This window comes from Ascaphus truei, chromosome 2 (genome assembly GCF_040206685.1).
Source record: "Ascaphus truei isolate aAscTru1 chromosome 2, aAscTru1.hap1, whole genome shotgun sequence".
In the NCBI taxonomy this organism is placed as follows: domain Eukaryota; kingdom Metazoa; phylum Chordata; class Amphibia; order Anura; family Ascaphidae; genus Ascaphus; species Ascaphus truei.
Window position 1 is genome coordinate 5,912,931 of NC_134484.1, and position 17,748 is coordinate 5,930,678.

The 17,748-nt window shown below is 50.3% G+C and overlaps 1 protein-coding gene across 1 annotated transcript; it reads right to left on the reverse strand.

Annotated features, from left to right (window-relative positions):
* Positions 1 to 5,212: 5,212 nt before the first annotated feature.
* Positions 5,213 to 12,752, reverse strand: LOC142475177 (pentraxin fusion protein-like). Its single transcript, XM_075581154.1, has 3 exons — positions 12,672 to 12,752; positions 10,608 to 10,881; positions 5,213 to 5,550 (listed from the first exon to the last, which is right to left on the reverse strand). Exons 1-3 carry the CDS (start codon positions 12,718 to 12,720, stop codon positions 5,385 to 5,387), a joined length of 489 nt encoding a protein of 162 aa, XP_075437269.1. The 5' UTR covers positions 12,721 to 12,752; the 3' UTR covers positions 5,213 to 5,384.
* Between the last annotated feature and the right edge of the window lie 4,996 nt (positions 12,753 to 17,748).

Below are 17,748 nucleotides of genomic sequence, written 5' to 3' on the forward strand. Positions count from 1 at the left end.
CAGGTGCTTTTCCGTGAACAAATTGGGGGAAAGGCGGGAAGCCGCGCGAGCCACAGGTTCTCCTGTGTTTCTCCTCAGAAGGAACCCGGATGTGACTGGGGAGCAGCGGGGCTCTGAGGGCAGTGAGGAGCGCCCCTCCCCCCACACAGGAAGTGACGTCAATCTGCTTCTGATCCCGCCCCCTCTCCTGTGCCGGCCTGACCCCGCCCCCTCTCCTGTGCTGGCCTGATCCCGCCCCTCCTCTTTGTCCCACTGAGATCTGCAGAGAGGTGCAGGGAGAGAGAGGAAGGATCCCCCACTGCCCCCCCCCCACTGTGCAGGGAGAGAGGAGAGATCCCCACTGCCCCCCCCCCCACTGTGCAGGGAGAGAGGAAGGATCCCCCACGGCACCCCCCCCCCCACTGTGCAGGGAGAGAGGAGGGATCCCCACTGCACCCCCCCCCCCCCACTGTGCAGGGAGAGAGGAGAGATCCCCCACTGCCCCCCCCCCCCCCCCCCACTGTGAAGGGAGAGAGGAGAGATCCCCCACTGCCCCCCCCCCCCCCCCCACTGTGCAGGGAGAGAGGAAGGATCCCCCACTGCACCCCCCCCCACTGTGCAGGGAGAGAGGAGGGATCCCCACTGCACCCCCCCCCCCCACTGTGCAGGGAGAGAGGAGGGATCCCCCACTGCACACACACCCTCCCCCCCCCCCACTGTGCAGGGAGAGAGGAGGGATTACCCCACTGCACCCCCCCCCCCCCCCACTGTGCAGGGAGAGAGGAGAGATCCCCCACTGCCCCTCCCCCCCCCCCTGTGCAGGGAGAGAGGAGAGATCACCACTGCCCCCCCCCCCCCCCACTGTGCAGGGAGAGAGGAAGGATCCCCCACTGCACCCCCCCCCCCACTGTGCAGGGAGAGAGGAGGGATCCCCACTGCACCCCCCCCCCCACTGTGCAGGGAGAGAGGAGGGATCCCCCACTGCACACACACCCTCCCCCCCCCCCCACTGTGCAGGGAGAGAGGAGGGATTACCCCACTGCACCCCCCCCCCCCCCACTGTGCAGGGAGAGAGGAGAGATCCCCCCACTGTGCAGGGAGAGGAGGGATCCCCACTGCGCATGCGCATCCCCCCCCCCCCCACTGTGCAGGGAGAGAGGAGAGATTCCCCACTGTCCGCCTCCCCACTGTGCAGGGAGAGAGGAGGGATCCCCACTGCCCGCCCCCCCCCCCCCCCACTGTGCAGGGAGAGAGGAGGGATCCCCCACTGTGCAGGGAGAGAGGAGGGGGATCCCCACTGTCCGCCTCCCCACTGTGCAGGGAGAGAGGAGGGATCCCCACTGCCCCCCACTGTGCAGGGAGAGAGGAGGGATCCCCCACTGTGCAGGGAGAGAGGAGGGAACCCCACTGCACCCCAACCCCCCCTCCCCCCACTGTGCAGGGAGAGAGGAGGGATCCACACTGCCCTCCCCCCCCCCCCCCCCCCCCCACTGTGCAGGGAGAGAGGAGAGATCCCCCACTGTCCGCCTCCCCACTGTGCAGGGAGAGAAGAGAGATCCCCACTGCGCACCCCCTCCCCCCCACTGCAGGGAGAGAGGAAGGATCACCACTGTGCAGGGAGAGAGATCTCCCACTGCACCCCCCCCCCCCCACACCCCACTGTGCAGGGAGAGAGGGATCCCCCACTGCACCCCCCCCCTGTGCAGGGAGAGAGGAGAGATTCCCCCACTATGCTGGGAGAGAGGAGAGATCCCCCACTATGCTTGAAGAGAGGAGAGATCCCCCCTTTCCCCCCCCCCCTCTCTGTGCAGGCAGAGAGGAGGGACATGGGGTAGCCATTTTTATATTGCACTAGCTGAGAGACCCGGTGTTGCCCGGGATGTAAATGCGTAATAGGTAGTGTTATTTATAAATCGTGGAACAATAGGTGACTATTTGTTGTAAAGGTTGGATAATAATGTTGAAAAGAAAGATGGAATAAAATGTAATACGATGTTGTATAAAAATGGTTTATTGTAAACACACCAAAGTACAATGTATATTTTGGTGACATAACAGATGTAAAAATGTGAGGCGTGTGTCCTGCTAGGGTGTGAGGCGGCAGGTGGCGCGTGGGTTGTGAGTGCTGTCTGTGAGTGGGGGTCCTGCTAGGGTGTGAGGCGGCAGGTGGCGCGTGGGTTGTGAGTGCTGTCTGTGAGTGGGGGTCCTGCTAGGGTGTGAGGCGGCAGGTGGCGCGTGGGTTGTGAGTGCTGTCTGTGAGTGGGGGTCCTGCTAGGGTGTGAGGCGGTGGGTCAGTGATGTCGGTGCGCAGGGGCGGGAGGCAGCAGGTGTGTGTGGCGGCAGGTATCTGTTGAATGCGTGCAGCGGCTGTGAGGCGGTGGGTGAAAGGCAGAGGCAGCCGGAGTAAGGGCGGGTGAAAGGCAGAGGCGGGAAGCCGGGCAGGAAGGCGAAGGGTGGCGGGAAGGGGAGGAGGGGGTGGTGGAAGGGGGGAAAGGGGGTGGGGGAAGGGAAAGGGGGGAAAGGGGGTGGGGGAAGGGAAAGGGGGGAGGGGGGGAAGAAAGCGGAGGGAGGGGGGGGGGGGGGGAAAAGGGGAGCGGAGGGGGGGGGAAAGGGGAGCGGAGGAGGGGGGGGGGAAAGGAGCGGAGGAGGGGGGGGAAAGGAGCGGAGGAGGGGGGGGGAAAGGAGCGGAGGAGGGGGGGGGAAAGGGGAGCGGAGGGGGGGGAAAGGTGAGCGGAGGGTGGGGGGGAAAGGTGAGCGGAGGGTGGGGGGGAAAGGTGAGCGGAGGGGGGGGGAAAGGGGAGTGGAGGGGGGGGGAAAGGGGAGTGGAGGGGGGGGGAAAGGGGAGTAGGGGGGTGGGAAAGGGGGGTGGGTGGAGAGCAGGGGGCATATGTCTTGTCATAATTTATGTATCTGCATGCCCCCCCCCGCTCCGGGCGTCCGTTCCCCCGCTGGCTCGGCGGCTGGCCGCTCCCCCTGCTTGGTTCCCCGTTCCTCGGGGCTCGCTCCCCGTGACTCGCTCGGGGCTTGCTCCCCCGTTCCCCGTGACTCGCTCCCCCCCCCCGTGCGACCGCTTGGTCCCCCGATGTGTCTGACGGAGGCGCGTGCAGGCGGCGGCAGGAAGCGCGTGCATGTGTGGGCCTGGGTCCCGGCCTGAGGCACGAGGTTGCTCGCCTGAAATAGTTGAGTTACTGGGGCCATAAGGTGAGGCGGGAAGCGCAGTGGTGTGACTTACCTGGGCAGGAGGTGTGTGTGTGTGTGACCTTTGGCCCGTCACTCCGCCTCAGGCCAATGAGAGGTGTGCGGGGGCGGGCGGGCCAAGGGACCAATGTGATTGCCGCTAGGGACAGTACAGACAGAGAGATATACATACAATGCTTTCAGAAATATATAGATAGATCTGGTAAAAACCGATCGCTTAGGGCAGGGCTTCCCGGCCTTTTTTACATTGGGTACTCCTGCTAGAAAATATTTGATGAGCGTTCCCCTAATTAATCTTATTACCTATTCACCAGAATATTGCCAACACAACAGTCTTGTGTCCTGAGCTAGCAGGAGAAACACAGACTAAATAAGACCCCAAATGGCACCTCAGCGTGTGCAGACAGCATGGGGGGTACAGCTGTAACTGTCCATTACCACTGGCAGCTCCCAAAGTCACGCCCCACAAAACCTTACCGCGATGGGCGAGCAAACCACATTCACGGCTGGACCGAGATATTATTGCGCCTCGAGTAGGCTAAAAATTTGGCGACCATCCTCTTGCGTCAAATGATGCAATTACGTCACAGCAATGCGTCACCATGAAAACGTGATGCCGCATGACATCCTGTTGTCTTGGAAACATGTCACAACGTGACGTCAGGATGCGGAAAGGAGGCCGGGATGGCAAAAACAAAAAGTGTAAGTGCAACATTGTAAAACCGCCACCAGCGCGCCACTGCTCGACTTTGCGCCACGATGGCTCCAACTCCATCTTTCAATGTCTGAATCCTGTGGGCACTCGTCAATGTTAAGAGACATTTAAAAAGATGACGCAACGGCCGCAGTGGACATTCACAAGGGCGCTCAACCACAAAAAAACATTGACGGAGCGGCGGTGTGGAACAGCTCCTGCGCGCCCGCTCCCTCATTGGTTGAGCAGCAATGTCCCTTGCTGCTGATGCGAGTCCTGATCAATCTTTTAAATGTCCCTTGACATTGACAAGGGTGCGCTGGACTGTCATGTAAATATGGCACCGGAGCGCGGCGGGAAGTCGAGGGCTTGCGCCCTGGGCGAGTGCCCAGCCAGATCACCACTTCTACTGTAATTGACAGCTGTGCCACCCACGCCAAGGTGCAGTTTAGGGGTCTAGCAAGGGATAATACCCACACTGGCTCAGTTCCAAGTATACTGCCTGGGAACCGCCCTTACAGATTTTTGGGGGACACCTCATGAACCCCTAGTAGTTTCCGAACTCCCTGTTGGGAAACACTAGCTTAAGCGATATTAACTCCTATTAAATAGCGACTCCCAGCCAATGTGGCTTATTTAATAAAGTGCGATTATGCAGATTCAGCACTGCCAAACATAAGATCCCAGTGACTTAAATATGGCTTTTTCTGTGCAGTAGTGCAACATCAGGGCCTATATTAAAACCAATACATACTTTGATGCAATAATTAAAAAAAAACTGTACCTCAATTTGTTTTATTTGGCAGTTTGTTCCTTCGCGATTACAAAATAAATAAAAAAAAAAAATTGTCTTCAAGCTTAGCGAATTTCTGCAGAATGTTTATGAAGTTATAAAAGTCTAATAGTCCCGATTCAGGACCTTGCATGAAGATTTTACACATCTCTCTTTCCTTAAGAATCAGGGAGAGGAGACGGCAACACATCGTGAAACAGTTTATTAGATCTCATGACTTCAACTTTAAAGCACTTCATTACAGAATTTGTATTTTATTGTGATTATACAGCCATAACATTGTTAATCCTGTCGCATAACTTCATGTTACACTGCACAATCATTAACATTGAATACCATGGAAAACCTACCCAATGGCACAGATCACACCTTTACCTTATCTGTTGAATCAACTGGTCACCCCAAGTAAAAGTCTTACCCCCTCTGCCCAGAAAATGATAAATATACAGATTCAGGGGATCTTCACTGCATGTAAAGACACTAGAAGATGCCGACCTGCCATGGTAAGCAGCATTTATTGCATGTTGTACATAAGGCAGCTCTTGAAGTCTATTGGCGGTATAACAAATTTGTTTCAGCAAATATAGGATGAAAGAATATAGGTGCATAGAAGTGTCCAAGTAAACTGAAAAGACGGGGAACGCGGAGTAAGTTCTGGTGTAGGTACAGTATTACAATAGACGGGATTTTCTTTCCAGCCACCTATTGTTTGAAGTGCTTCTACTCACACACCGTTCGGTCATTGACGGACACACCATAGACCTCCACTTCACATAGGGTGAGATTCTCTTTGCGTCCTGTAATGATAATGGTGATGTACCTTCCCACCATACCGTCACAGCAGAGCGTTATCTGGGGCGAGCGGACATCAGTGATGGTGCCACATCTGGAGGGTGACAAGAATGGGAAAAAAACTGTAAGCAAAGTTGTTCTAGGGTTGTGTAGACCATTCAACCGCTCAGTGATGTACAGTATGATTCTATAGGAGCACTGCATGTTAAAGGATACATTTATAGCACTAGCATGTATGCAAAGAACCCAATGAAAGGTGACCTCTTTATTCAAGAACTTTGTTAGACTGTGGGATGATCAAAGAACCCTTAACAGACCAAAAATCACTATGAATTAAAGCATGGTACCTTAAGAGGAAAAAAAAAAAAAAAAAAGTGCAGCATGGGTCCCCTTTTCGTCTCCCTGGGTCCCCTTTCATTCCCCTTACCTCTGGGGGGCGCGAGGTGGCCAGCGGAAGGACGCGAATCATGGCGAATGCGCAGAGAGCGGGCGATGGACTCGCCGGAGTCTACCGGCAGCTCCCACTGCAGGGCACCGCCATGTTGGTGCGCACGCATGGCGACGTTTCGCGCATGCACAGTGGCATTCTATGTGCCATCTTGCTACACCTTGCACATGCGCAGAGGTTTACGGAGGCAGCCATTACACCCAACAGCGCCACAGGGGAACTACACTTCACAGCAGCCATGGGGCTGTACAAACATGATGCCTAGCAGCCAATCGCGCGGCTGGATTCCCCTGCTTGCAGATACTGTAGTTACAATTTGCGCGCTGAAGACCACACCAGTCGGAGCTGGGACAAGGACAGGGTAGGAGGTACGAGAAGGTGTCTGACATCTGCACTAGGCCAGAAAACCGCAATTAGGCCCCGACTCCCCTCAGCTTCTGGTTGCTGCAGGGATAGGCCCATAGTATAGGGACACTGCCCTAAGTATTAGAGTGAGGGACACAGCCAGGACACGTTGGCATCCTGGCCCCTGGTGGTCTGCAGCTAGATCTAGCTTCAGAGTGAGAGACATTCTAAAGGTGGATCACTCCACGCGGGAGCCATCTGACAGAGGCGTCATGGAGCACCTTTCTGGATCCGTGGATCCCAATGACAGCATCTGTGCGCCCAGGTGTGGCATCACCTGGCAGGTACCTCACCGCAACACGTACACCAACTTACACCTCAGTTTTAGTGGGCAGCGCTGTCACACTTGGGTGGGTGTGAGTCTGAGGACACTGTTGAGGGGTTACAGCCCTGCGAGGACTAGTCTTTTAGTGTGGCACTATTGTGTGTTGATTATTATGCATACAGTAAACTGTTCTAAGTATACCATTGTTTATTGTATGTGGGTCCTGTAACGGGGTTATTCTACACTATAGAATCCCGTACAGGTGGAGGCGCTACCGAGCACCGTTCCAGGATACACCCCAGGCTCTCAGCAGCGGAGGCTCGGGCCTGTGAGCCACCAGGTATTGCACCCTACACACCGTAGCTACACATCCAGGGGGGCAGGAAAGTGCGCTACACAGGTATATACAATAAAGCTATTAAATGTCCCATAACACACCTAACGGCAATAACTCCCACTTGCAATAGTGGAGACAAACACAATCCAGTGTCCAGAAAATTGATGGTGTGTTAATTAAAGGGTCGAAAAACCTTTTAAAGCTTGATTGAAGAATATTGAAGGACTCACGTAATTAAATGAAGTCCAAATTGATGTCCAGATCCGCTGTCACTGAATTAGATGAAAAGATGGTAGCAGAGCACCATCTCTGTTCATCATTATGCAAGAAGATAGATGTAAATACAACATAAAAAATGTATGATAGCCATTGATTACGATTGTTTGCAGCCAATCAATAATGGCTATGGAAGTTTGGACAATAGACCCTACTTGAGAAAATCCAGAGAGTTGGTCTATTTGAAAAAAAAAAAAAAAAAAAAAAAAAGGCAACATGGGCGTACTATGGAAGGAGTGTTCCAGGAAGAGATCACCTTCCTCCCCAGTCACTGTCTTCTGCCAGAGCAGAGGTGGCCAAATCCAGTCCTCAAAGGCCACCAACAGTTCAGGTTCTCAGGATAAACCCACTTCAGCACAGGTGGTGCAGTTTTGTGTTAAATGAGGGGAGCCGTGCAGTATGCCGGAGAAAAACTACAGTACCTCAATTTGCTACTGTATGGGCACAACCCATAAAAGGACAACTGAAATGTGTACAAGAGCCTTGGCAGAATCAGTGTCGGAGAGCCCGAAATTCAAATTTCCTCTCAGAAGCAACAGCCTTGAACAACGTAAGTCAAGTAGTCAAGCCCGAGGACTGGTTATTTTCAATGGATTAAAAAAGGAGGCATGCAGACACATACCAGGTGTGCAAGAACATCAAAAATATCTGAGGTTTGCCGTAAACGGAAGGCATTAACAATCTACCGCGTTCCATTAGGCTTGGCGATGTCTCCCAGAATCTTCACCAAGGTGTCGGCTACTTTAGTCACCAAATTCAGATCTAGCCTCATCTAAACGGGCAGCCGATAAAATCTCAGCAAAGATATTCTGATACAGCATATGCAGAAAGTGATCGTGTTCCTGCAGTGGCACTTCTGGGTAATGAACTCCCATAGAGTTACTTAATTCCATCTCATATTCCAAATGGAACAAGGGTCTGTCTAACCCAAAGCAGAATGAAGCAATTGACAATACAGTACAAGCCACAAAGCCAAGAAGGTAAAGTCAGGTCTCGGCCAAAAGACTGCATGACCTTGCTGGAGAAATTCAATTAAACTGTTGTACAGTAGAGTGGGCTAGACTCCACATAAGGCCACTCCAGAAGAATTTGCTGAATCAATGGAAAAAAGATCCAAGAGCCTTACACCAAGGAGTATTTCTATCGACATACAGATGCAGCCACCAGTATTAGAACACTTACCTGGGAAATTCTCACAGTAAATGCCTCAACATTTCTGTAAGATTCTTAATGGTCCATCGGATAAACACAGCGGGGAGGTCCCTGCAGTCCCATTTAATCTGAACTGTAGGGACCCCTGCTGTGTTAATCCGATGGGCCATTAAGAATCTCATGGCAATGTTGAAGCATTTACTGTGAGACTGTCCCAGAATTTCCCAGGCAAGCGTTCTAATACTGGTGGCTGCATCTGTACTCTATACTATATACTGGAGCCCTGGTCTCCAGCAGCTCCTTGAGGCCCCCCTCTCTTGGTGCAGCCCGATCGCGGGTGCCGCCGGAGCCAGCTACGGACCCGACAACTGCTTCCAAGGGTGTGGGCCGGAGCAGGGAGTGGTGCTCTGCCTCCGTAAGCGGGCCGGTTGCCGGGGACGCGATCGGGCCGTCGCTAGGGCCGCGGTCGCGTCGCTAGGGTCCCGGCGGCTAGCTAGGAGGGCGCCGCCATTGAAGAGTGGTCGCGCATGCACAGGGAAGCCCCTAGAGCCAGGGAGAAGTCGCGCGAGTGCGACACCAGGTAGGGAAAGGTTAAGGCAGCATCAGGGAGATCGCGCATACGCAGTACAGCGCCCAAGAAGCCCGCGAAGCCCTAGCCTATTAGGAGAGGCTCTGAGACGGGACTACAGATCCCAGGAACCTCTGCGCGCCCCACGTGATGCCAGGGAGCCAATAAGGCTTAGGATCCCCAGGCAGGCAAGTGGATACATTTCGCGCGCTGAGGCCACGTTAGGCAGTCAGAGACCGGAGCAGCCCAGGGAAGGAGGTAGGGTACAGGAGTCAGGGACTCCCTGTACTAGGCCAGCACCCCCAGGGCCCGAGATAGCTCAGTTCCCCAGTAAAGTGAGTGTTGCCAGGGACAGCCCTCAGGTTAGGGACCCTGCCACTTACATTAGTGGGAGCTGGGGAACAGAAGGAAAGAAAGGCAAAAGAGGACTTAGTGTTAGGTTGCAGTGCGTTGCTGCATGCGCTGATAGTGATCAGTTAAGTGAGTTGGAGTCAGGGAGCTGTGAGGGAAGGAAGGGCGCGGGGAGCGAGTGCAGCTCCTACACCCAGATAGGTACCCACACCCCAGGTAGGCCCCAACTCCCCACTAGGTTAGTGGGTAAGTGCTGAGGGAGGCCCAAGATAGGGACGCTGCCCTTAGTGTTAGAGTGCTGCCTTGTCAGAGTCACGGCTGTTAGTGCTGTGAGGTCTGACAGGCAGGCACAGTGTTGTGTAGCACGTTGGCTGCACACATCCAGTGGGTCACAGCTTGTTGCTGCAGGCGCTGGGATTAATTTAGTAACAGTCAGGGCTGGGAGAGTTAGGGGAGTGGGGCAGGTCATTAACCCCTGTAGCCCCTAGGAGTTTCCCCCAAAGCCATTACAGGTTGCTGTGCTGTAGGGACGGCCTATAGTATAGCGCGTGTCATTTAGTGCTGTAGGGACAGGTCCTGTGTTAGGGATCCTGTCATGGTAGGGTAGATTAGATAGGGACACTCAGCGGACGCTGCGGTTCCTGCTAAGAGGTCCGGATCCAAGTTGGGGTCCTCAGAGACTGTTTCGAGGTTGGGATCGCCCCTGGCGGTCCGCGTGCAAGGAGTCCGGTGTAGGATCAGACGGAACCATCCCACGACTGATCCTTTGCGAAGCCAGTTGGAGATCCGAGCACGGGAGTGCTCGGCAGGTACTATCTAATACACAAGTGCACCAACGGGCCCTTAGTATAAATAGTGACTGCGCAGTCACCCATTGACTCTCTCTGCAAGAGTGCGGGACATTGGCTGGGGTTCTTTGGACACTGGGTGGGATCACCTGGTGTTGGGGAAGCGTCCTGCGAGACGTCGCGGTTATTGTCTCCTCGTGAGAGGGACACAGGTTATTATGAATGTGATGTGTTGTCTTGCATGTTAGTAAAGTCACTAGTTAATATACATGCTGTCTATGTGATTATTGTGTTTGTCCTGCGAGGAACCATTCCCCCTCTGGTGGGAGCCATCGCAGGTGGAGGCGCTGCATCGTTGTAAGTAAGTACCCCTAGTATAATTGCCCCAGGTTCCCCGTGGCAGAAGCTCAGCCCTCCTGCGAGCCAACAGGTAATGCACCACACCTATGGTAACACCGTATGTTTCCTTGCACCCCACACTATATCTGCGATTGGGGGAGGGGGGGAGAAACCTGTTACATACTCCATACCCCTCTTCCCATTATCTTTACGGAGACTCACCTTGTACTCGTGCTCAGCAGAGACTCTGCTACACGGACCTCTGCTCCCATCAAACGCTCCGCACAACAGTCTCCTCTGTTCACCACAATAATTGTGTCAATTTTGTAGCTTTCCTTTAGGTCCAGGACCCACCAGGCAGGTTTCTCATAGGACGTTTCGAAGCACGAGCCACTTCTGTAGTCAGTATCTTTATTCCCATCAATCACTTTCCTGGCCGCTCCTTCTATGTTTTCTGAGCTTGGATACACATCTCCGTTCCTTGCTATGTTTTCATCTGAAAGAGGGAAAGTATCCATTACAGCTGTCAGAGTGTGACACATTCAGGGCATCTGGCTCCAAAATTAGGGGAGTGGGGGGCAGGGAGAATCATGCCCATTTTATTTTTTAAATTGTTTCCATGTATTCCCTGGTTCAGGTTTCATTTCCCCCCTGATCACTCTGGCAGTAAAGTCTGATTTGTCCTATTAAAATGTAATGGTTTTTGGTCATGGACCGTCAAGTAATTTGTTTTGGCTACTGAACCGTTACGGAGTGGAAGGCGGGTCGTCAATGTGAGGGGGAAGAATGGCAACTTAACTAGGCAATAACAGCACTTTGTATATGGACAACCCCTTTACTGTACATGTGTAGATGGCTGGTTTGTCAATGTAAGGGACCCCCAAAGAGATCAAAGAACCACTATCAGGAAATAAAATTAAAAAAAACAGCAATTTTCCTATGACCAATTTAGGTTGTGGTCAGCAGCCAGTGGACAGCCAATATTAGGAAGCTCTGGGGAGGGTGGTAACTAGGCAGGTTGGCATTATTACAGACTGACATTGGCAGAGAAACCCCCAGGAAAGAGTGCCAAATAGTCTTTAAAGAACAGCCACGAGAAGGATACCGTGGTATCAGGATCAGTCCCAACCGGGGCACTACCTTATAGGGTGTTAGGGGAGGAGACGTAGACTCTCCAGGGAAGGCAAAATAATTCTGTTCAGTATAAAATGGCAGTCTGCTACATTCATATCCCCTAATAATGCACAATGGTCCCCTTAATGCCACCTTTGTTGTTCCTGATGCCTCACAGAGGTGATTTCCTCAAACACCAGTGTAGGTCACTCAGTCTACCCATGACTTCTTCCTTTCTGGGAGGAGCCCCAAGATGGCCTTAGTGGCTCGATTAAGCCTACAAACTTTGTTGCCTAACACACACAGAGGGGCCCAATAGACGTATAGAAGCTGCTATGTTATCAAGCAAAGTACTTTAGAAGGGGGAGGGCGTAAATCTCTTGTTCCCAAGATATATGGGGTCCAATGATTTATAAGGGCCCCCCAGTTGAGGTACCATAACAAATATAGTATATTATAAAGAAACTGGAGGATTGCTGCTATAATACATTGAAACCCATTGTTAATATGTGATTCCTAACTACACACCAGCCTATCCCGTGTTGGTGTCTGTGCCAACCCGCTTCTTTTGGAGCATGCCTGGAGTTGTAGCTAGATCCCGATTCAATCCTGTAACATGACAGGTGCAACCCAAGCCTTTATAAGTTGATCTGGATTTAGGAGTCCGCTCTCTATTTGTGATCTTTGGGTTATTGTGCATGCATAGGGAATTTAATACGTTTTTTGTCCATTGTGGTATTTACCATTATGACTGATAGTCATATGACCAACAAGGTATGTTACAACATCCACCCAAACACACTACACTTCAGCCATTGAAAGAAGGTGTGGGAAGACAGCCATGGTTATGGTGAGGAAAACTTAATAGCCGGCACTCCAGGGGAGTTGGTGAAAAATGTATTAGGTAATCAGATTAACGTTTGGGTCACTATTAGGGCCTTTGTCAAGAATTCCTAATAGGGACGAAATGTTAATCTGATTACTTAATAAATGCTTCAATTTGTTACCAACTCCTTTGGAGTGCCACTGTGTGCCAGCTATTAATAATGTTCCTGATTGTACGTGCCGCTCGCTGTGGCAGGCTGAGCCCCGTTGGCAGCCGACTACCTGGATACATGCGAGTGCTCCTTTCAAATACAACATGGTTAGGGTGAGCCAAGAAGTAGTCCTTACCGTCCGGACCTGGAGAACAGGAAGGATCTGCCATTATTCCCACACACATGCCGATCACGCCAAGGAAGAAAAGAAGCTGCATTGGAGCTGGGGTTAAATGGAACGGGATATCAGGGTCCTTCATGGAGGGGGGGGGGGGAAGGGAAGAGAAAAATCCATTTACTTCCCACTATATGGAAACCCAACAAAAGTGAGGACACAGCCTTTTAAAGACAGAAGTTGCCTTTAAAAAAAGGATTGGTACAATTAGGGATTCTGGTGTTTATTGTATTGTAAAAACCTGTTTATTTTAACTTCAAAATGTCCAGACTTTTGAAGGGTTTGCTTACAAATCTTAACTCCACTTTAACGAAGTTAATGGGAAACAAAACCACACATTTCAATTTGACATTTACCGGTGCACTGATTTTAGTTCCCTTGTGTTACCTTTTTGTGTCGTACCGGAAAAGGTAATGCGTCGATGCCAGTATTTATAAAAAGAGCATTTGCTCCCCCCCCCCCCCCGTATAATCCAGGGAGAATAGCATTTAAAAGGCAACCATTGAACCTTTTGTTAATGTCCCCTTTTAATAAGCCCAGGTATACAGCAGTATTTCGTTATAACAAGCCATATCCAAATGTAATATCTGCTCTTTTCTTCATGGCAGAAAGTGCTTATGTAGCCCTGGTAAGAAATGGGGCTATAGTTCTACCCTCCTCCTGTGTGTAAACTCTGCTAAGGGCAGATTGCCAGGAGTTTACATGGGTTTTCCCCGCTTATGACACTGGGTTGTGTAAGTGAAGGTAGGTCACGTGACCGTGTCCAATCAAGAGAAGTAGGGGCGGCGTGTGTGTGTCACAAAGTAGAAGTGATAGAGTTAGTGAGTTAGGAGGAGAGGAGTGATCAGCTCATGAGTAGAGCTGATCCAACTATAGTTTAGTGAGGTGGACCAAGTACCTCTCACTCTGCCCTGGGGGTGAGGGAAGAGTTAGCCCCACTCTGAATGCCTTTAGTCCAGAGTGGTGGCAGGGAGGACCATCACAAGGGAGAACAGTGAGTGGACTGTGCATCACTGTACCTGTCGGCTGCTGCTGCCCTGGAGAATAAAGACTGCTGCTTTTAAAAAGACAAACCTTGTGTGAGACTGGAATCTCTCCTCCCTGTGTGGGAAACTCTGTGGTAAGGATTCCACCCCGCATTTCTGGGGCTTACTATAGATGGAGGCGCTGCACCATTGAACCAGAACAAAGGCATTCACCCCAGTAACCTGTTCCTGTTATCCCCCATGTCATCGCGGGAGACTCAGGCCCTCCTGTTGCCAGCAGGTATGCACCACATAGAGACACCTAGCCAGACCCCAGAACACCTTAGGGGGCCCGATCTGCGATTGGGAGGGGGAAAAGGGGCTATACTTATTATTCAATGCACACACTTCAATTCCCCCAAAAATAACCACTTCCACTTTTCCAAGTCACTCAAACACCTCTGGGAAGGGTGTGTCATTAAACCATTTATAGGAAGGATGTGGAAGTTAAGGGTTAACTGAAAGCAGTGATACTGAGTATGTGTGTGTACTGGCACAGGACGAGGCCAGTTCAGGGTTTTCTAACAAAGGCCTTTGCATTTAGTTTCATTAAAAAAAAAGAAAGAAAAAAAACTTGTAACTCTGGAAAACCAGATAGGGCCACACAGGCAATACTGTATTTCAATATACACCCACCGGAGACATGACAATTTACCTTTCTGGTTATTAAACTATTACAGTAATACTATTATTACACCTCAAATGCTAAATTGAAAGAACAAAAAAACCTTCGTGAAATATTTTTTACATCAGTTTTAGAGGTTGCCATTAATTATGATTTTTGAGGAATATACACAATTACAGCCATTTAACCCATTAAGCAGGTTAAGAGTACAGTATATTATATATATATATTTTTTTAAGATTTTTGTTTTGCACTTTTACTGGTTGTGAACAGAACATTGTAAATAAAAACCCAGATATGTAATGTTAATGGTATCATTGAATAATAAATCCACCTATAACATACACCTCGCACAAGGCTTCATCGTAGCAAATCTCCCACACAGACCTGGCTGCTCAGTGTAATGTCCTCACTCACGTCAGCGACCTGCAGCTTATCACAAGCTCCTCTCAAATGGCCAAAGAAGTGTTTCATACCAGCAAACCCAGCCATTTATTCAATTTGCTGTGACTTCCCATAATGCAATGCGCACCCTTACACACCTGCTGAGTGGGTCACATCAGGGATCACAGTGCACAGGAACAGCTATAGCAGTCTTTGACTGAGCAACTGATTGAGCCACCTGTACTGAAGCAGGGGATAGCCATAAAAGCCGGCCTGTTAGTGGCCCTTAGGGACTGAGTTTGAGACCCCCTGATAAAAACCTTAGTACAAAGTTAGCAATGACCTGTAGGGTTAAAAGCAGCAGGGGGGAAAGCATTGCATTCTGGGAAACCATCACAGCTGTATAAATGGTGGTTTGGAGGCACACTGGCTGCAGCCATAGGAGGAGGCTGCTGTAGTATTGTGTGTTAGAGAACAAGTCTGCGCTGAACGTACGTGTTGCTGGGTTTTGGAAAGGTGGGTACAGAGTTTGGGAAGCAGGAGCCTCTCATCTTATCCCTTCAAAAATTATTCTGAAATTTGGATTCTTGACGTTGCAGGTGCCTCTTATTCTGTACAAATTACATTCTTGCTCCTCTTTCATCTGATCTACTTCATTGTGGCAACATCCATTAGATTTCTAACTTGCAGTAATATTGATACACTGTAATTTTTCATGGGGAGCCTTAATAATGGCTGCCGTTGAGACACTTTAAACAAAAATGTGTTCGTAGCCCAGGTCAGTGTGATCTGTGTTTGGCTGCTGCCTTTTACACTATTGATATTTGCTAATGGGATTATCTTTGGCTTCTGGGCTGGGGTATGTAAAACTGGTTCTGGTTAGGTATTCCCACCTCCCCAATGTGTTACTGACATAGTATCCAGCACTGAAGGAGTTAAGCAAATTGTTAACCATTATGCTCCCTTGGAGGTTGGCTTGCAATGCATTTGCCAATCTGGCAATGAATGGGTTACTTCTGCAACAACTGATTAGAAGGTAGAGATGGTGTTACATGGCTAAGTGACTTCACTGTAATTCTCCTCTGTTCCTACCTTGCAGTGCGTTAGGGGGTGGGGAGGTGATTATAGTGACCGTCCTAGTGAGGAAGTTTATTACAGAATATATATCCATGCCATAGTGGAAGGAACGGTCCTGATGCCAGACTTGCGTTTTGTTGTGAGATATGAAGGTATTGGGGTCACACTCGGCTCCAGATACTTAAGAGATGCAGGAACAGATTTCTTTTTGGGGCGGGGGGGATTTTGAGGTGAACAGAAGTCCTTCCTCCAAAGACCGAAATCCTGTGGCTGAACAATAGGTGGCATGCAATGTGTGGGGTCCCTGATACTAGCAGACTGTGAGGTTTACCTGGGAAGACTCTGTATGCTGTTTCTGAGTAACAATCATCCCAAATTGAAACATGTTCCTGCATGGATCTCCTGGGACGGGCAGGAGATTGGTGCCATGTTGGTTCCTGTAGCAGTGTTTTCTTGTCCACCTTCTAAGTTTTATTTGTTGCATTGATTTTCAGGTAATAATCCCTAATTGGCTTTTGGTCAGTCCTTCAGTGCATTAATTGCCCTCTTAGCGTGGGGGTTAACTGCTCCTGCCTGTAGGTGTTAAACATTCCTTACAGAACCTCATACTAACCATGGTGAGACTGTGCTTAAGAATACATGTGAGCACAGCTGTTTGGGGGTCATTTAAAACTACGGAAATAACTTAAACTCCTATATGTTAAGGGGACTTATGTTCACTTTATTTTCCAAGCTCCAAGTGACTCTAAAAGTAAGAGTAACTTTTTTTTTTCTTGTTCCCTCCCTGATTACAGCTTCCCTTTACCACAATTACCATGGCATTATTGTGGCTCCTGGCTGTAATTTGGGCCTCTGGAATTATTCTGGTTATTGCTACCTGCATTCCGCCACCAAATGGTAAGTATATTTAGTATCTATATCCAGTAGCCCTGTCACGGGAGACCAGGCAGTTTACGTGTTTTTTTTTTTGTTTTTTTAACCAGGATCATTCATTGAGCAAAACAAGGTAATGAAATAAATTGTAATTTATTCGCACAAATTTTCTTACACACAATGATACACAAAATACAGACGAAAAACACACGGTCTGGGGATTGAAAACTAGACTTTCCTAGGTGCAGGGAACTCAAAAGTGTTTTACCCTGACCGGGACTTAGCCCAGAATCTCCTGGTTCCCAAATCGGCGTGAAGTTCCACACGCCCCCGCTACCTTCTCTTCTGAGAACTTGGACTTTTCTTGACCGCGAGCTACCACCGATTTTGTTGGAACCGAATTTGTTATCAAATCCCAGCTGCGACTGCTACGATCATTTTTGAGAACTTGGGCGCTAAAAACGGGATTTAGAATCAGGCCGGCTTTTCAGCTTGAAATCGAAGCCGGTTGCTCTGCTATTCGCACAAGAGCATCTTTGAAAAGCCCTTCCGTGCCTTTATTACTGGGAATCTCAAATCTCATTGGCTCAGACATTTCTTATAGTATTCTGAGTTTCATTCATGAAACTCCGCAACCAATCGTCACGTGGGAACTTTCTCAGTAGCCAAGCCGGTGGGAAAAGCCGGGTCAGTGGGAAATAGGAAATTGCCAAGGGACATGCACAATTTTGCCAACTCCGTCCCTGTCTATCTCAATGCCACCTGCTGTGTCAGGCTCCACTAAGTCTGGCAGAACAAATGTCAGCCCGGACGACTGCCATTGTGCCCTGGACTTGGGTACTTGAGCCCTTCCCTGCTACCCACATGGCTTTCACACCTCCTGCATCCTCTGACTACTTTGAACTCCGATGTCCAGGAGACTTACTGCCACCTACGGGTAGCCCTGACAGTCTGTGTGGGCATCGGTTCCAAAAGTCCAAGCACATTGCATACAGTACATTACAATGTATATATAAAATATACGTTAATACGTCCCTATGCCCTGGGTATGGGG

Excerpts from the sequence above, each read along its gene's own strand:
- LOC142475177 (XM_075581154.1), bottom strand. The coding sequence starts at position 12,720 with ATGTGTGTGGGAATAATGGCAGATCCTTCCTGTTCTCCAGGTCCGGAC. Across the intron at positions 10,882-12,671 it reads CTGTTCTCCAGGTCCGGACG|ATGAAAACATAGCAAGGAAC; the intron begins GTAAGGACTACT and ends TCCCTCTTTCAG. Across the intron at positions 5,551-10,607 it reads CTGCTGAGCACGAGTACAAG|ATGTGGCACCATCACTGATG; the intron begins GTGAGTCTCCGT and ends GTCACCCTCCAG.